The 18,996-nt window shown below is 56.7% G+C and overlaps 1 protein-coding gene across 1 annotated transcript; it reads right to left on the reverse strand.

The window, feature by feature from the left end:
• INSRR (insulin receptor related receptor) lies at positions 1,710-18,657 on the reverse strand. Its single transcript, XM_018046311.1, has 22 exons — positions 18,102-18,657; positions 14,334-14,885; positions 12,483-12,786; positions 12,246-12,388; positions 11,911-12,055; positions 10,847-11,061; positions 10,455-10,581; positions 8,370-8,608; positions 7,990-8,157; positions 7,702-7,897; positions 7,464-7,505; positions 7,166-7,386; positions 6,774-6,910; positions 6,527-6,689; positions 6,186-6,291; positions 5,446-5,498; positions 5,036-5,265; positions 4,242-4,352; positions 3,953-4,112; positions 3,527-3,656; positions 3,271-3,405; positions 1,710-2,782 (listed from the first exon to the last, which is right to left on the reverse strand). Exons 1-22 carry the CDS (start codon positions 18,184-18,186, stop codon positions 2,539-2,541), a joined length of 3,906 nt encoding a protein of 1,301 aa, XP_017901800.1. The 5' UTR covers positions 18,187-18,657; the 3' UTR covers positions 1,710-2,538.

Here is an 18,996-nt window from a genome sequence, read left to right on the forward strand (position 1 = left end):
AAGTTCTGCCTGAGTCTGGGGGAGAGGAGAAAATCAAGGGCGTCGCTGGACCCTTTAATCACTGCATTCACCCTTCGGCATGCGTCTGTTGCTTTCCCTCGCCAAGTCAGCCTATTGTCTGTCTCTAGCTGTCTCTGAGAGCGGAGACACTTCCTCCCCCTCACCCCCACAAAGCTTCTCTGTATAGTTGGGAAGTCCCTTCTGAAATCTAACCACCATCTTTCTTGCTGCCTTATTACATCCAGGTTTTTTTTTTTTTTTTTATTGGAGTCTAGTTATTTACAATATACATTCGTTTCTTTCCTAGGGTACAGATGGCAGTAGAGTTTGTCTTCCAGTATCCCTACATCCTTCTCCCAAACATTCTTTTGGGTCAGCCACCAGCTACTCATCTTTAGAGGTAAAGCACAGACACTTTTTTTCTGAAGCCCTCTTCAGCTCCCAATCCCTTCTTTAAACCCCTCCCCATTCAGATGGCCAGCACTTCCTGAGCATGCCATGCTCGTCCTGCGGAGGTGAGGGGACGTGGGTAGTGGGGAGAGAGCTGGACCCCAGTGCTGCCCTCTCTGGGCCTGTGCAAGTGCGGGGTAACCGGTGTGATCTGTGCGAGTGTGCAGGTCTCCGATCCAGGATTCTTGTGTGGAGTCTCTCCTCCCTTGTACTCGATAGTGGCCTCTCTGAGACCAGCATCTCAGGGGAGGCGAGAACAACCTTCCCCACTCTTTTCTCCCTAAGCTGTGATTCTGCCAGCAACCATTAGGGGTCACTGTTGCCTTAGTCACCAATGACAGGCAGGGCAGGGGTGCGGTGGGATGCGAGGTCCTTCCTGCCCATGTCAGGATGGTGCACGTGAGTTGTGGTTGTTATATAGAGATGGCCTTGCACAGACTCATACCCACTCCAGTCATGCCTTAAGGAGCTGTGGTTTGCAGGACAGCTGCTGGAGTGAGCAAGCGCTTAGAAGTATAAATCTCCCTAGACCTGCTGTGTGTGTGGCAGCATGTGGCATGGGAGCTCTGGCCCCAGGGACCTGGATGCAGGAAACACTGGTACAGGATTCTAAAAAGCCTTGAGTCAGGCCCAGCCCCTCCTGCTACCACTCCCTTCAGCAAGGTTTTAAGTCATTCATCTGCAACTCCTCCCCTTCAGATGCCCTGATGGCACTGCCATAAGAACCTGGAAGCCAACTCCCAAGTGTTCCTTTAACATGCCTCCAGGGATGGCAGAACAGTAGGGCGCCAGACACAAAGACTCTGCTCTGACGTGTTCCCTGCCCTGGCAGGGGGCCATCCAGCAGGGACTGGTAATGTCATCAAGACCCCTCCTCCCCCGTCCCACGTTCTGCCCGCCTCACGTCTGTCCTGGGAGACCCCAGGAAATGTCTATCCAGTGGAAACAGTGAGAGATGACCTAAAGATGAGGTGTAGGGGAATGGGTTGGTGAGGCTGGGAGGCCGGATACAAAGGTTCCCCTGCCGGGCTCAACCACTTCTGGCCGCCTGAGCCGCAGATAATAGCAGGGCTGTCCTGCGTCGCTGCCGTGGCAGCCCTGGCTGCTCAGGGCCTCATGGAGGTGGTGTTTGACAGCAGTGTTTTATCCTTATCACTGCCTCAGGGTCACCACCTCAGGTCCCCAAGGAGGGAGGGAGGAAGTTCATCCAATGTTAAGACCATATAGATGGAGAGATAATGGGCTGCCCGGGACCAGGGTACAGACAGACCTCGGCCTTTATTCTGCCTTCTCCAGCCTTCCCATGAGAGGCGGGGGTGGAGGGCAGGCGTGAGGGCAGGGAGGAAGCAAGGCTCTTAAGGCCTTAATAATTCCAGGGCAGGGGGGGATTGAGGGGAAGGGCCTGGGAGAAGGGGTGAGCCTGCACCGAGGGAAGGCCCTGGAGAAGAGGAAGGGGGAGCACCAAGCTTGGGGTCCCTGGGTGAGGTAAAGGAGAGGAAGGGGAGAGGGCAGGCCCCGAGGCCAGGCTGGGAAGCCACTCAGCCAGGTCCCTGCGCTCTCCCCACACGCACTATGGCCTGGGGTAGGGGAGGAGGTGAGACACAGCGGTACAAACAACGGTCATCTGGACGCTCAGCCCCAGCATCCCAAACGCGGACAGAGAGGCTTCCAGGCCCGAGTCTGGTGGCTCATCTGGTTTCTAGCGTGCTGATGGCCCCGGGTGTCCACAGGAGCTCCAAAACCGCCGGTGGGGTCCCCAGACCCTGCCTTCAGAGCAGCCCAGCTTCTCTTTCTAGTCTGAGTAGGCTCTCTCACTCAGAGCGTCTTGTCCACCATCTAATCTCCGTTGCTGCTGTGGCTTCGCTTACTTTCTCACGGAGAACTCAGATTCCTGAGGAAATCTTCCCCGCCATGACTCAGCTGTGGTCTCCCTGTCACCCCCCAACCTGTCCTGCTCTGCTCTGTTTCTCCTTCGGCTGTCTCAGCATGGGGCTGGGGTGTGAACGTCTCAGCCTCTCACAGCTGCAAAGCTTAGGTCCCTTCCTCTCTGTCCATGGGAGGCCAATCAGCCAGGGAACGGAGTGCCCCTCAATGTCCTGGACCCCCATTCTGGGGGCTGAAGTCTGAAGAGGCCTCTTTTGGGGTTCGGGGGGAGTCAGGCTCTGCATCGGTGGGCGGCAGGGAGGCCCGGGCCCCCCGGCATCCTGGGCTGTGATAGAAGGAGAGGAGGCGGAAGGAGGGCCTCAGCTCCTCCTGTATGCTGTCCAGGATGTGGGTAAAGGTGGGGCGCAGGCGTGGGTTCTGCTGCCAGCAGCGCTGCATCAGCTCCTGCCTGGTGGAGGCAGGGGGCAGTGTCAGAGGGGTGCACGCCTCCTGCCTCCTGCACTGAGAGGGCCAATCAGTGCGAGGGAGGGGGTTATGGACGGGGTTATGGAGGGGGTCATGGGGGGAGTATGTCTGCTCAGGTCTGTGCTGTGCTTAGTTGCTCAGTCGTGTCCGACTCTTTGTGACCTTATGAACTTGTAGCCCACCAGGCTCCTCTGTCCATGGGATTCTCCAGGCAAGAATACTGGAGTGGGTTGCCATGCCCTTCTCCAGGGGATCTTCCCAATCCAGGGACTGAAACTAGGTCTCCTGCACTGCAGGTGGATTCTTTACCAACTGAGCTTGGGTCACCGGGGAGTAAATGGGGGTTGCAGGATTTCAAGTTGGAGGGCTCAGAGCTGGGGATGAGCATAGGTAGAAGCCTCAGAGACTCCCAGGGGTGGGGCAGATGTTGACAGGGCAGGGCTGAGGCAGGGCCAGGCTGGGGTGACTCACAGCTGAACGGGACAGCTCTCCAGCTCTTCCAGGACTCCACCGTCCATGACAAACTTGAGCACCTGCTCATTGGATAGGCCCTGGTAGGGTTGTTCAGCCAGGGTCACGATCTCCCAGAGCACCACGCCGAAGGACCTGGGAGGACAGGGAGGAGGGCCTGAGCCCCGCATGCTTCATGCAGCTCAGTACACCCTAGGGAGTGCATGCCAGACCCTGCCTCCACACCCCTGAGCCCTCTGCTCCAGCCAGGCCCCACCAGACGTCAGAGTGGGTGGTGAAGATTCCATCTTTGAGGGACTCGGGGGCCATCCAGCGGACAGGCAGCAGCCCCTTCCCGCCCTTGCGGTAGTAGTCTGTCTCATACACATCTCGAGTCATCCCGAAGTCTGGAAAGGGAGGGTGGATGGGCTGTGGGGCAGCAGAGCCAGTCAGCAGCTCCTGCCCCAGGAGTATCTCTCCCAACCCCCTCCACCTCCACAGTCTCCAAGGATCCTGGACTGTACGGGCTCCAAGGACCTCAGAGATCACCCCATCCAAATCCTGCTGTCCTCAGACGGGGAAACAGAGATCCAGGTGAGGGGGCGATCAGGAACAGAGCTGAGGGACAGGCCTCGGTCTTCTCCTGCCTTGCTGGGGGAGTCTCTCTACCCAGGCTGCCCCACCTGCCTGGCCCCCTCTGTACCCCCAATCTTGACAGTGAAGTCCTGGGACACCATGCAGTTCCGGGCCGCTAGGTCTCGATGCACAAACTTGTTGGCAGCAAGGTAGGCCATGCCATCCGCAATCTCACCAGCCATCTGGATCATATCTCCCAGTGCTGGCCGTGGGAGCCCAGGGTTGTTCTAGAACCAAGAGATGGGCTGGTGAAGCAAGAACTTGAGGCTGGACTCCTGCACAAGGATTATGCCTTCAACTGCCCAAGTCCTTTCCAATTCCCCAGCGCCTCCACCCAGAAGCTTCCTGGTCCCCACCTCTGCCTCGGGCCGCAGAGATCGAAGATGGCTCTTGAGATCCCCTCTGGCCATTAACTCCATGATGACCAGGGTTGGCTGGCCCTGAGACACCACGCCCAGGAGACGCACCTGGCATGGAGAAAGAGCCTGGTTGCGGGTCTACTCAGCTCCCTTTGACCCACCTGGCCAAAACCTTGTTCTGCTGTGACCACAACCTGACTCAGACAACAACCCTCCTAACCCTAGCCATGACCATAACCCTCATCTTGACCTAACAATGACCTTGACCCCAACCCATGACCTTTTTAAAATAAAATATATTTATTTGGTTGCCGCTGGGTCTTAGTTGTGGCACGTGGGATTTTTTTGTTGTTGTTGTTTAAGTTGACGGCACACAGGATCTTTAGCTGTGGCATCTGGGATCTAGTTACCTGACTAGGGATCGAACCTGGGCCCCCTGCATTGAGAGTGTGGACTCTCAGCCACTGGACCACTAGGGAAGTCTCCCTAATCCATGACCGTAATTGTATCTGTCATCTCAGTCTTCATGATTTGCTCAATTCTGACCTTGACTCCAGTCACCCTCCTAAGAATGCTCTGAAAACTCAGTATTGACCTTCAGCCATGACTGATCTCAGCCCTAGCCATGATCCTATTATAGCCCTACCATGACCTTTACTCCAGTGAGGATCCTAACCACAGTCCCAGTCCTGGACTTGATGTTGCCCTGACCTCATCTCTGATCTTTCCCCTCTAACCACATGACCTTCATCCTAATTTTGACCCTGACTTTGGACCTGACCCTTCCTTACCACGTGGTGGCACTTGAATGCCTTCATGACAGAGGCTTCCTTGAGGAACTCAATGCGTTCTCGTGGGCTGGCCAGCTCATTCACAGTCTTCAGGGCCACCGGCGTGGGCTCCTCTCCAACCTCCAGTCCTTGTGCCAGCCCCTCGTATACCATCCCGAAAGAGCCCTGGCCCAGTTCTCGGATTATGGAGATCTGCTCCCGAGGCACCTCCCACTCATCGGGGATGTACACTGAGAGGGAGTGGGGGTCATGAGCAAGCACACTGCTCTCTGCCACACCTCCACCCACCCTCTTCCTTCTGAAGGACTCGGGTTCCAAGGCTGCCTTCTCCGAGATGACCTGGAAGTCTGTCTCTTCTCCCCTCCTGTCTCCCTTCCCCACACCACCTGTCCAGCCACCCCCAGACCTACTGTGAGAGGCGCTGAAGTATTCCGGATTCACAGAGGCATACAGGGTGCTGTTTCTGCAATGGGAGGTGAGGGGGGTCAGCCTGGAAGGGTCCTCGGGAAGGAAGGAGCCATGTCAGAGGACAAGGAGGAGGGGTACTCCAAGGAGGAAGGAGGTTATGATCCTACCTTAGCTCTGGTCAGGGTGACCCCTGGGGAACCCCAAGGACTTCCCAAGCTAGTCTTGGTCCTAGTCCTGGGATCTGGGGTCTGACAGGCTGGGAATAGGGAGGACAAGAGTAGTGAGGCTCTGGTCTCCTCAGCTAGTCCTCAGAACCAGCAAATCAAAGCCCTGTCCTCAGTTCCCTGTCATATTCAGCTCCAGGGGGATCTGACATCAAGAAGCCCAGGACACATCCTGAGATTTCCTGCTTCTTTCTCTGCTATGATCGGACCAGTTTCATTAGCTCTCAGGCTGAGAGTGTGGTGACCAACAGTCCCAGGATGCCCAGACTGAGGGGTTTCCCAGAATATAGGACTGTTCCTACTAAAATCAGGAAAGTCCCGGGCAAACATGGACAAGTTGGTCACCCTAATTAAAAAACATGTCTCTTTTCTCCAGGTATGTCAATGCCTCCGGGGAAGAGTTACTGTTTCTAAGGAAGTCCTTTCTGCTGTCTCATCTGCTACCATCTGATTGCACTGATGTTATGATGAGGGCTCAGAGAAGAAGGGGGTTGGGAATCAGTGGGACTCATCATCACCTCTTCTTGCTGTAGAAGAAACCAAGGGCAGCAAGAATGATGAGCAGCATGAGCCCCACAGGGGTGACGGTGAGAAGGACGTGCAGCCCCCCGGAGTCTTCCTCCTCTGGTGGCCAGAAGACAGCAGAGGGTCAAAGATGGAGAAGTCAGAAAAAAGAAAAAAACAATAATAATTGTAAAAAGATGGTGAAGTCAGGGGGTCAAGGACACAGTGGGAGATGAGGATGCGGGGCGGATGGGGTGGAAGGTGGAGGGGCCTGCGGTTTCCACAGTGGGAGATGTGGGTGGGGGCCCAGGTGGGGCTGTTTGGGAATACAGGTCTGAGACCGAGGCTAGCATACCCGGGCCAGGGATGTAGAAAGCGACACTGTCTGTCCAGGAGCCGTTGCCAGCCAGTGAGGTTGCCCGAACTCTGGCAGAGTAGTTTCCAGGAGGCAGCAGGGCCAGGTGGACACCCCCAAATTTGGCATATCGCAGGCGGGACACACACAGCACTGTGGCCTCCTGAGGGCAGCACAGAATAGCTGGCTAGGAAGAGGATGGAGGGACAGACTGGGGCTAGGTTAGCGTGTCTCCTGGGCTGCCTACCTCTCCCAGGCGGCGGTACTTGATTTCATACTTGAGAATGAGTCCGTTGGGGTCCGGTGGCTCAAGCCAGCGCAGGAGAACACTGCTCTTGCTGGCTGCCTCCCAAGCCACTTTTCCTGGGATACCATCAGCCTCTCCTGCAGGAGAGGCCATCAGGCAACCTGACTACAATTATTTCTTCTCACCTTCATGCTCAGACCCAGGGGGCTAAACTGGAAGGTTCGAGGAAACTCTGGGGTTATGGGGACCGGCAGGAGTGAGCAAGGAGAGGCCCTGAGTTTGGAGCGGGCAGGGAGGTGGGAGGTTGTCAAACTGGCTAGTTAGAGCACTAATTAGATAGGATCCTTGGGGTCGGTGTGTGGGCAGGGTAGAGCTGGGGGAGGGTCACCTACTGTGGGGCATGGTGCGCGCAAAGACGAAGGTGGCCGCGCTGCAGCCCACGGTGTGCGCCGCGTGGTTGCAGGCATGGATGTCGATCCGGTACTCTGTGAAGTGGCGCAGGCCACTCAGCACCGCTCGCTCCCGAGGCACTTTGTCCTCTTGGATCTTGAAATCCGAGCTGTTTCCCCCAAGCCGGAGGGCCTCGGCTGCCCGTCGGCTCCTCCCTGAGTCCCTAGAGAGGGCGCAAGTCAGAGCCATGGCCCCGCCTTGGGAACCGCGCTTCTCGGCCCCTGCGCCGTCCCCGCTCACCTTTGAGGGCTCTTATTGATGGATGTCACCTTCCAAGGGGATCTGGGAAGACCAGAGAGGGCCCTGTCAGGCTCGCCTGGAACGCGCCTCAGTGCTCTTTGCAGGGGCGCACCGCCTCCTAACCCACAGACAACCTCAGGCCCCGCCCACAACCCCCCACCCACCCCGCCCCTCCCCTCACAAACCCCGCCCATCAGCACCCTGGACTCCCGCCTGGCTTTCTCTCGCCGAGACGCACTTGGGAATGGTGATGGCGTTGTGTAGAAAGTTTTCAAACTTCTTCTGGAACGACGCCTCCTGTGCCTCCAGCGGTGGTAGGACCTGCCCAGGAGGTGGGTGCTGGCAAGGGCAGCAGCCAGGCTCCCTGTCGGCCTCGAGTTCCCCGTCTTCTCCGTCGAAGCGGGGGTCATTGTTGCTGGTGGGCAGCCGCAAGCCTGGAGGGGCGGCGGGCAAGGAAGTAGTTAGACTGGCCGCGCCCGCAGCCCGCCACCCCAACCCCTCCGGCCCGCGCCTCCTCCCTGCGCACCGCGGTGGCAGTAGTCATTGAGGTAGAGGTCGCTGTCCTCTGCCAGACGTTGCCACAGCACCAGGTAGTAGGTGATGTTTCCGTTGCGCTGGATCGGTGGCTTCCAGCGCACCAGCAGGTGGGAGGAGGAATTGGACGTGGAGATGACGTCCTGGGGCACTGTGGGCGCTGAGGGTGGGAGGAGGGTACAACGCAGGGACTGCAGATCCCCCTTTTAAATACTGTCTGGTAATGGGCCCTTCTCTCTGAGGTCCGGCCTCCCAGCCTCTGTAGACCAGGTGTTCAGTGACCCAGCTTTTCTATTTCCAGTGCCCGTGTTCTTCCATTCTCTCTAGGGTCCAGGCATCTAGCTCCCACCCCCTTCAAAGGCTTCAGCCTACCTGCCGGTAAGGTTCGGAGGTAGACGATGGGGCTTTGGGCTCCTTGGTGGGGGCTGTCCTCCGCTGTGGTCAGTGTGATGGCCCGTACAAACACAGCATACTGTGTCCAGGGCTTGAGCGGGGCTAGGGTCACCCCCGGCTCCTGGGTGCGGCTGAGGGGCAGCTCCACATCCAGCAGGTTCCAGCTCTGGGCCCCACAGGCATCTGGACCTACGTACTCTGTGGCATTCTGGAATGGGCTGAACAACCCATCCCTGGAGTTGAGGGGCAGCTCATTTAGCCCTGCCCCCTCTTCTCTGAAGCACTGCAAGACTGGCAGGGTCATTCTCTTCCCGGTGTGTGCAAGGGCATTCAGAAGCAGATGTGGGTCTGCCCTTTGGGGCAGGTGCCCTGTGGGCATGACTCACTCACTGAATGGATCTGCTCAGAGCTGAAACTGAGCCATGATCCACAGTATATAAGGCCTCCCTGGTGCCTCAGACAGTAAGAATCCTCCTGCAGTGTGGGAGACCTGGGTTCCATCCCTGGGTTGGGAAGATCCCCTGGAGAAAGGAATGGCTACCCTCTCTAGTATTCTTGCCTGGAGATTTCCATGGACAGAGAAAGCTGGCAGGCTATAGTCCATGGGGTTGCAAAGAGTCAGACGTGACTGAGCAACTAACCCACGCACGCATGCACCCACACGCATGCACACACCCCACAGTATATATCTCTAAGGGAGCATAGCCATAGCCACACTGCAAGGCAGATGCCAGGGGAGTTTCCTGAAAAACCTCTAAGACTGTTTGCCCTTTGAGTCCAAAGACAGCCATGTATAGTCATGCAGAATGTGAGCTGCACAAGCCAGAGGTTGGGGGGTGGGTTTATATTGCGGTCCATGATAGCACTCCTCAATATGTGGACCAGAAGATTCAGCATTACCTGGGAGCTTGTTAGAAATGCAGATTTACAGGCCCTGCCCAGGACTAATGGAATCAGAATCTATGGGTGTGGGGCTCAGGAATCTGTTTTTAACAAACTGTCCAGTTCGTCCTGCCAAAGTCCTTCATCTTCTACTGAGGCCTAGGAGAGCCTTGGCCCTGTGAGTAGATCTCTCCCCCACTCCCAGGCCAGGCCCTGTGTGCGTGTGTGTGTACTAAGTTGCTCAGCCATGTTCTGACTCTCTGTGGCCTCATGGACTGCGGACTGTAGCCCACTAGGCTCCTCTGTCCATGGACTTTCCCAGGCAAGAATACTGGAGTGGGTTGCTGTTTCCTACTCTGGGGGATCTCCCCGACCCAGGGATCAAACCTGTGTCTCCTGCCTGGCAGGTGGATTCTTTACCACTGTGCCACCTGGGTTCCCTTAGGCCCTGTGCTAGTGAGCAACTAAGATCCCTCCATTTTAATTCACAGGAAATGATTCCAATCCAGGTAGCTCCCGTCTTCCATCTACCATAAAGGGCGACAGTGCTCTTCACTCCATCTCTCTCTTCTAAAGATGTCTATTTTTGATTCTAGCCATGCTTTTGGAGAAGTCCTTCCTGTGGTCTAACCACTATCCATCCTGCTATCGTCGGTACATTCTCTCCAAAGAAAAGAGCAGTTGGTTCTTGGTTGTCCCTGCTACCGCCCTTCCTCAGGCTTTAATGAAATGCTGGCAAAGATGTGGATAAAACTGGCCAAATTAGTGGGTACTTCCCAAACCGCTGCTGGGGCAGGAGCATGTGGTCAGTACAAAACATTAGCATAGTGAATTGAGCTTTAATTATCCAAGTCTTCCCAGCAGGGCGCCTCTCCTGGGCTTTCAGAAATCCTGACTGTCCTCTTCATCACTGGGTGAGATAAAACTGAGGCACGGAGGGATGAAGAAGGTGAGAGGAGAGCCAGACGTGAGCCCTATAGGGAGTGAGACTCGGGGTTCTTGGCTTTCTGGCTTTCCACAGCCCCGCAGGGCTCTGCCCTCACCTACGTGTGGTCAACAAATTGGCCTGGTCAGGCTCTGACCCCCACCCCCGCTCTGGCCCCGCCCCGCCCCACCGCGCCCACCCCACTGACCCCGCCCCTCTCAGACCCTACCCCATCTGGCCCCGCCCCCGCCACTCACGACTCCTTGTAGTACACGATGAAGCTGAGTAGGTCCCGAGCCTCAAGCGGTTCGTAGCGCTCCCATCGCAGCAAGATGCGATTGGCCTCCGTCACGTTGGACACAAAGCGCAGAGTGCGAGTCTGGCCTGGGTGGGGTAAAAGGCGAACACCTGCTTTTGACCATGTTGAGAGCACCTGCTTGAGCCGCCTACTCCCAAGCCCCGACCCTGACCCCGCGGCATCCTACCCTTAACGTGGCCTCTGAAGGGAACTTATCCCATCGTTCCCTTCAAGCCTCCGCTCCACCCTGGGGCGTGTCTGGTGTGCTCTAGTGTGTGTGTGTGTCTGGGTGTTCCTTGGGGTCCCCTCTCTCACTGCCAAGGTGCCGGGGCTTGGGGTGTCGGGCCTTACAGGCAGCGCGGTCTCCGTTGGTGCGGGGGTTGATCTCAGCCTTGTTTTGCCGTCCCTTAGTGCCAGTCACCTCCTCCAAGCGGTAGATGTGCTCCAAGCAGAGGCGTGGGTTGAAGGCGAAGTATATCTTGCCCACAGGAATGGTGAGCCCTGCAGCCACCCAGGACCCCAGCTGCTGTAGGTTCTGGTTATCCAGCACGTACAAGGTGTAGTTCCTGGGGGAGGCCAGGGGACCTTGCTCTGCACGGCAGGTGGGGGCAAGGGATGAGGAAGGGCGTGTCTTACGGGTTCTTCCTGACGGGGCTGGACTAGGGGCACCAGGGAGGCAGGGCACACAGCAGCCCACCCACACCGGTCCACGTGGGGCACTAGTACACACCCACTCTGTGCCACTGACCAGGAGTGTGGCGTCCAGCAAGGCACCCACGTTCTGTGTTTTCCTCATCAGTGAAATGGGGCCAACAGTTTTTCCACCTTCTTCCTTCCTGCATCTCACATTAACTGAGCACTGCTCTCTGCCAGGCTCTGTCCTGGCTTTGGGGACACAGGGCGGAATAAGACTCAGCCTGGGGCTATGCCTTTCCAGCTGGAGTGGGGACCCCTTGGGGGGTACGTGAGAAACCACTTGGCTGGCTGATAATTTAAAACATTATTTTGAAAAATCCTGGCTACATTAAGGGTAAGCTTCGACTGGTAGAGGTAGGAATGGGTTTCAAACCCAGGCAGTTTGCTCTGCAGCTAAGAGGATCAGATGACAACAATTATAGGCAATCCATACAGGGTGATATGTAAATGCAATTTTATGTAATTGTATATATTTTGTTTCAGGCTCTGTTTTAAGTGCTTTATACATAACAGCTTCAGTAATAGTCTCAACAGCCCTAATAAATAAGTAGTGTTATGTTAACCCCGTTTTATGGATGAGAAAGTTGAGGACTAGAGAAGTTAACCTACCCAGAGTCACATAGTTAGTAAGTGGCAGAGCTGGTTCCCACACACTTGACTACAGTTTGGGGAATGCTGGGGAGGAGATATGATAGAGCAAACTAATTCTGATCCCTTACCCATCCACCATGGTGTCCCCCCGGATAAGTTTGAGGTTCTTGAAAAAGCCTAGGGACACGAGGGCAAAGGAGTGCTTGATTTTGAGGAAGCCAGTGATGGTCTCTACCAGTCCCAGGCTTCGCTGCAGCTCCAGCTCCAGGTTATCTGGGGATGGGGAAGACAGGACTGGAGCCAGGGCAAGGGAAGTGATGGGTCCATTGTGGGGGAGCTGGCTGGGGGCCCAGGGAAGGGGGCCCTCAGGGCAGGGACCCAGGATGATGGAAAGTGGTGCTTTAGCTGGGTCATTGTAAAGGGTGTGGCCAGGAGGAAGGGTGTGGCTCTGGAAGGCACTAACAGCCTTGGCGGAGGTTGAGGATGAGGCTCCCTTCCACGTGGGTGCAGCCCACCAGATCCTGTGCTGCCTGGACAGAGTCGATGGTCTTGGTGCCCACTTTGCACTCTTTGGGGCACAGCCCCTCGCATTTGTGGCAGAATATGCTAGTAGGGGCAAGCAGAGGATGTGGCATGAGTCCTGGACCAGTGTGGGCCTCCTCGCTGCTCCAAGGGTGCCCCCCACCCGCCCGACACTCACCTGCTATCATTACGGGTGAAGCCTGGAGGGCACTGGGCCAGACAACTACCCTGGTGGATGCCGAAGGTGGAGGCACGGCCAGGCACAGAGCGCAGGCTGGCACAGCGCTCCGCTGTGACGCAGCGCCAGGATTCATGCTGGTAGGTGCCTGGCGGGCAGGCCCTGTGGCAGGCGCCCTGGAAGTAGAGGTGGCGGCAGGCGACACAGGCTCGGGGGTCTTCTGGCCGGCTGCAGCCTCCCAGGCACTCGGTGTGGCAGCACTCGCCCCTGACTGTGCAGGCCAGCCCACGAGGACAGGGGCACACTGCGGGCAGAGTGCTGCGTTAGGCCTTACCTGCACCTCCTTGGTCCTCCCTACCCTCTCCCCAAGGGCGAACAGTCCTGGTCTGCACCCAGATCTGTCCAATGCAGATGACACTGGTCGCCAACTCTTCCTCAGATGGGGACTCTTGAAGATACGGCCACGGCCCCTCTCTGTGCCTCCCCGCCTCCCACAGTGCCTAGTCGGGGGTACTGGAACTCAGGACCAGGCAGCGACCTTGTCCATCAGGGCTCCTGCTCCCCCGCCTGCTGTCCTGTCTAGGCCTGGTGCCCAGATCATCGCTGGGCACGGGGCCAAGGTGAACCAGCCCGCTGCTCTTGAGGAGTGAGGACTAGGGCAAGGTGGCCCTGGGAGTGTGTGGGAGAAGGGGCCATCCCTGGTCATTCGACCCAGGCCTCTGCCCATCCCTCCTCCCTCTTCAGTCTCTGCCCCGGGTGGAAGGGAGCCCCAAGCAGATGTGGAGGGGTTGGGGCTGGGTGCCGGGAGCCTGGCTCCTTTGCACAGTGGCAGCTGGATGTGTCCGTGGGAGCGATGCGTGTGGCAGGGGTCAGCCAGGGCATGTTGACACTATACACGAGAGAGGACATGAAGCAGCTGTGTTTACAGCCAACAGGGAGACTTCGGGGGTGGGGGCACCGTGGATACAGCAGGGATCCGGTTACTCTTCTGCCCTGATGCTGAGGCACTGGGGTGAAGAGAGCTGACCTCCAGGGGCTGTATGGAAGGAACCCCAGCCTGGGGGCCCCAGATCTGCTCCCAACCTCTCAAGGTTCCCTTCCCTCCTCTACAACCTTCACCTCCTCCTCCAACCTTCCCCACCTTATGCCACCCCTCCTTTTCTCCGTTGTTCCCTTCCGCTTCCCCTCCAGGCACCTTACCTCCTAAAAAAGATCCCACATCACATATTTGTCCTCACCTGTCCTGTTCTTCATCTGTCACTTGCCTTCTTCTTCCGCCCAGCTCCCAACCTCCCCATTTCAGTACTGCCAGCCTGTACTGTGGCGGTTTGCACCAGAAACAGACCCAGTTACCATGGTCCAGGCACTGCTGTAATGTTTTACAGAACAGTTTGTTCCTCATCACAGTGCTACGATCATTTTACAGATGAGGAAACCGAGGCACAGAGAGGCGAAATGAACACGGCCAGTAAGCAGTAAAGCTGAGATTCAAACCCAGGACAGTCGGCTTTGCTCTCGACCTCTGCCTCATACTGCCTCTTATGCAGCTGCCTCGTATCCATTCAAGCTACTCTTCTCCCCCATATTCAACTTTTACTTTCTTTTACTGTCTCCATGACTACCTGATACTGTCTTGTGCCGACCCCTTGACTACCTGATGCTACATCAGTTATTTAACTTTTCTGAGCCTCAGGTGCCTCATCTGCAAAACGGAAATAAAGACATAGGATGAATGAGAGTTAAAATAAATAGTGTCAGCAAAGTACGGACACATACCATCTTATGGTTGCCCAGTGCCATCTGCCTCTGCCCTCCCTGTGCTCCCTGGCCCTATTCTGTGCCAGTGCCCACCTTTCTGGCAGTGACTGGAGGTCCAGCACCTGTAGTCGGTGTGACCGCTGAATGTGGTCCTGGCACAGGGCTCACCGGTGGCGCCAAGCAGGCCGGGGCACACATCGGCACACTCCTCGCCCAGCTTGTTGCCCACAATGTGGTTGGCACCAGGTGAAGGCTGCAGCAGACCCCAGTCAATGGTGGAGAGATGGCAGAGCTCCTGGTTCTTCTCCACACGCACAGCCCCACGCAGCACGGCCCCCAGCGCCGGCAGCCCCACATCCCGCATGTGTGGCATCTCGAAGATGACCAGCGCATAGCCCAGGAAGAGGCGGGCACCGCGGATGACCGCCAGGTTGGGGAAGAGGTCACGCAGGCTCTCCAGGCCATAGACCCGGAAGAGCAGCAGGTAGTCGGTGACCTGGGTGAGGCGTGGGAAGCTGAGGCCACGGAAGTCCTCGCCGGTGGCTGTGAACATGAGCAGGATCTGCAGGTGGCCCTCCACTACACTGCAGTTCTCCAGCCGCCGCAGCTCTGCCACCTCTGAGCGGATGTCCAGGCTGGGGCACACTGTGGGTACAAGTGGCAGGTAGCCATCAGTACAGCTTGCGCCAAGCACCCCATCCTGCCCTGGCATCTGGGGAGGAGGGAACCATATTGGGAGGGGACGTTAAGGCAGAGTCAGGCTCTGCTGTGGATGTGGGGGGAACCTCCTCTCTGGGCCTCACAGGCTTCATCTGCAGCTTAGAGATCCCTACCAGAGAAGCCCACCTGGGCAAAAGTGAGCCCCCGACCTTCCCTCCCAAACTCACGTCCCCTTCTCAGTTGACTGCAACTTTCTTCTTGCAGTCAGATTCCAAAGCGAAAGCCTCCCTGATTCCTTTCCTTCTCTAACGCCCATACCCTACGAGCTCCACCTTTAAAATACACCCAGAACCACCTTCACTGCTCTCACCGTCATCTCCTCCTGACTTCACAGTAACAGCTTCCTAAATGGTCTCCCCACTTCCGCCCTCTCCCCTCTCTCTTCTATCCTCCACTCCACAGCCAGAGTGGAGACACACTCCTCTACCGCTCACAACACCCCAACGGCCTCCATCACTGATGAAAAGCTGAAGTCCTCACCACAGTCTACATGGCCTCTGCACTTCTCCCACTTTATCCCCTCTTCCTCTCTTCTTCAGAGACACCGGCTGTCTTGTGGTTTCTCAAACGAGCCTGCCAAGCCGCTGCCTTGGGGTCTTTGCACCTTCTGCTCCCTCTGGCTAGAACACTCTTCCCTCGCAATGGCTCTGCACCTCTTTGAAGTCTCTGCTCAGATGTCACTTTCTCAGTGAGGACTTCTCTGATCACCCCATTACCTCCTACTCCCTCTCCTACTTAGTGTTTTTTCAAATGCTTAACACTGGCTAATATACAATTTACTTCTTTATTTTGTTTGTTGTAAGCTCTAGAAGGGCAGGGATCACCATGTAATTCATTGCTGTGTCCTTGGTGCCTGATATAGTGCTTGGCACAAAATTGGTGCTCAGTAAATATTTGCTGAAGGAATGAATGAATGAATTCTGTGACTAAGAAGTGATAGTCTGAGCTTCACACACTCCCCTTCTCTCCCAGGCTTAAGGAAGCTAGAACCTTGGTCCCAGCATCTGTTTACTCTCGAAGGAACATTCCATGGCTCCCCGTTGCCAAAAGTTCAAGTTTAAATTCTTCAGCCTGACATTCCAGGACGTTGATAAACTGGGCCCCACTAGTACCTTAGAAAAGTTCCTTGGCCTGTTAACCCCTCAGTTCTTGTCCAGAAAGCCTCAGGTCAAGCCCCCCTCCCCTGACGCTCTGACCCTGAGTTAATCACTTCCCCTTCAGGCTCTGCTGAGCTTAGTCCAGCACTCACACCAGAACACCTAGGGTATGGCTGCAACGTTGCTTTCTATCTCTCTGTCACCACTTCCAAGAAGGGACTCTCCTGTGGTTGGGGCCCTTGTCAGTCACCACGGTGCCCAGTTCAGGGCAGAATCACTGGGCACTCAGGGGTTGTGAGTTGAATTGAGATGGCATCTGGATCTCAAGTCAATTCCTCCCTCAGGGAACTGGGTGTGTTTGGATTTTTCAGGTCCCAGGAACCTGGCCCCATTTTTCTTTCTTTCCCCAAGTCACCTAGAACGATTCCCCTAATAGGTTAGATACCTGGTTCCTGCACTCCCTTCTCCCAAGGTACTTTACACGGTCCTCACTCAGAAGATTCAGGTCTGAATCTTTTGGTTTGCTAGTCAAGTCCTGCTAACGTCTCCAGCGTCCACTCCCTCCCCTCCTACCCAGCCCTCAAGCAACATGGCAGGCATCTTAGATACCCAGGCCCATCCCCTGATGTTTTAAAGGGGGTGGGCAGGCTAGGCTGGCTCCCTGGGGCTTACTTCATACCTTCTCCCTGTTGTCATTAATGGTCCCTGTGCTTAGCTCTACCCAGCAACTGTGTGTGTGTCTGAGCACTTGCACGTACACATGCACACACACAAAGAGAGAGGGATGAGAAAGCACTTCTAGTCCCTCTAGGCAAAGGCCAATCAGGCTCTGCAGGCAGATGGGGGGTTCTTTCAGGAGCCCACATGCCACTTCCCATCATGCCCTGGCCTCTCTAGGGCTCCCCTGATGGGAGTCATTTGGAAAAACAAATCTACCGACCTTCACAGGTTAACCCCTGCCTGCCTCCCCTCCAGACCTGGCCCTGTGCAGAGCTGCACTGGGAACCAGACATCTGGGTCCCCTGACCAAACACCTCCCTCCCCCACACCCCAGGGGCGTGCTCCTGTCCTGACAACTGTGCTCCTGGCTGGCATCTGCTGTGCCCTGTCCTGGTGCAGCAGTGGAGGAGGGGAGGGGTGCAGGCGGTGGGGCTATGCCTTGCAGGCAGTGCCTCTGGGGACTCTGTACCCCAACCCATTCACGTCACCCCTCTGTCTCTACAGGAAGGGGAGACTCCGCTCTGCCCTGGAAGCCCCCAGTCTGAGGGCATCACGTGACCCCTGAGGCACAGAGCACTGGATTCCTGAGCTCCCTCAGTCTGGAAGGGAGTCTGGAAGGGAATGGTGGGTTTGGGGAGAAGGACATCTCTTACTCCTTCCGCCTCTGAATCTTCCACTCTCAGCATATTTTTCCTCTCCCTGCCAGGTCCCCAGCACCTCCAGGAGAGCCAATTTGTCTACGTGTCCCATCCCCCCAAACTACACAGTGTTTAGCCTGGGGACTAATTTGAAGCAGCCCCCTAGCCCAGTGGATGGGCCCTCAAAGTGGGGGACACAGGACAGGACCCAGAGGCAGAAGTTCAGGACATCAGTCTAGCTTGACCTTTCAGTTCTCTGAGCTTCAATGTCCCATCTGCACAGTGGGTTCAGTTACTTAATGGTGCCTAGTTCTCAGCTCCTTCCCATCCTGGCCCCCTTTCCCATTCAGCGATTCTAGAAATGACCTCTAAGACTACCCCTCCCCCCACTTTGGTTCTCATTCAGGCTTTACTAGGATTAAGATTGCTGTTTCATAAGCAGAAATGGAGGGCATCTATCCATCCTTCTGTTTCAAGGTCCTTCTCATTTCCCAGGGAACGGAGAGGAAAACACCCTTAATGTGGGAAACTGACTGCTTTCCCTGGTGGGAAGTCCTTCTGAAAGCTACCCCCAGTCTTCATGTCCCAGTAGGGAAATAGACACGTTCTGGGTGGAAATTCAGCGTTTGGCCTCCCAGTCTGCTGGGAGGGAGATGGGGCTCCAGGAGACAGGGCTGGGGACTCACCCTCTCTTGTGTCCAGGCCAAATCCCAAGGAGAGGAGGACTGCAAGCAGGCAGGCTACCCATGGCCACAGACTAGGCACTGCCATTGTTCTGGTCCTGTCTTGTGCCCAGTCCTGGCTCCTCTCCAGATGGCTCCAGGGAGTAGAAGGGTCTGACGGGTCCTAAGGGACACACAGAGGCAGGCTTCAGAGGGAAAGGGAAGGGAAGGGGCAGAACCACAAAGAATCCTGCATAGAGATGGCAGGAGACAGAAAAGAAGTCATGAGAGCCACAGAGACACAGACAGTGGCAGGCCGCTGGAGCCAGAGACTCAGTGTGCACCCGGAGACAGAGAGATGAGGATGGAGACGCAGACAGCAACCGGGCGACTCCAGCTTCCAGGGGAGAAAAGTCACGCAGGGTGCTGAGCAAAAGACAGCGCCAGAGGCCTGGTCAACCCCAAGGGCTGGGGCAGAAGCCCGGGAGCAGGCCGAGGACAGCAGGTGGGGCTCCCGGGGCGCGCGGGACTCTCTGGGGAGAGTCTCCCCGGATCCCTCCGTGCGCGCTCGCCTCCCCAGCGCCAGCTGGCCGCGCTGCCGCGATATCTCCCAGGGCGGCACGCAGGGGCCGCGCCCAGCTCCCGCTTCCCCGCCCCAGACCCAACGGATTGGTTTACTGGGACCTCTCGGCTCTCTCCGCCTCTCCCGCCAACCAAAATATTTAGCCTGACAACTCAAGGGTGGACAGCTCTGTTGGGGAAATAAGGCCCAAATACCGGGGGATGGTAGGCCTAGAACAGGGCTCCCCCCAACCCCGCTGCAGCAGCGGTGGGTCCCTCCACCCCCGCCCCTGAGGACTTCTCCCAGGTGGGGTGCACGGCTAGCCGGAGCGGCAGGAAGCAGCCCCCACCCCCGGGG

Source organism: Capra hircus, chromosome 3, assembly GCF_001704415.2.
Source record: "Capra hircus breed San Clemente chromosome 3, ASM170441v1, whole genome shotgun sequence".
NCBI lineage: Eukaryota > Metazoa > Chordata > Mammalia > Artiodactyla > Bovidae > Capra > Capra hircus.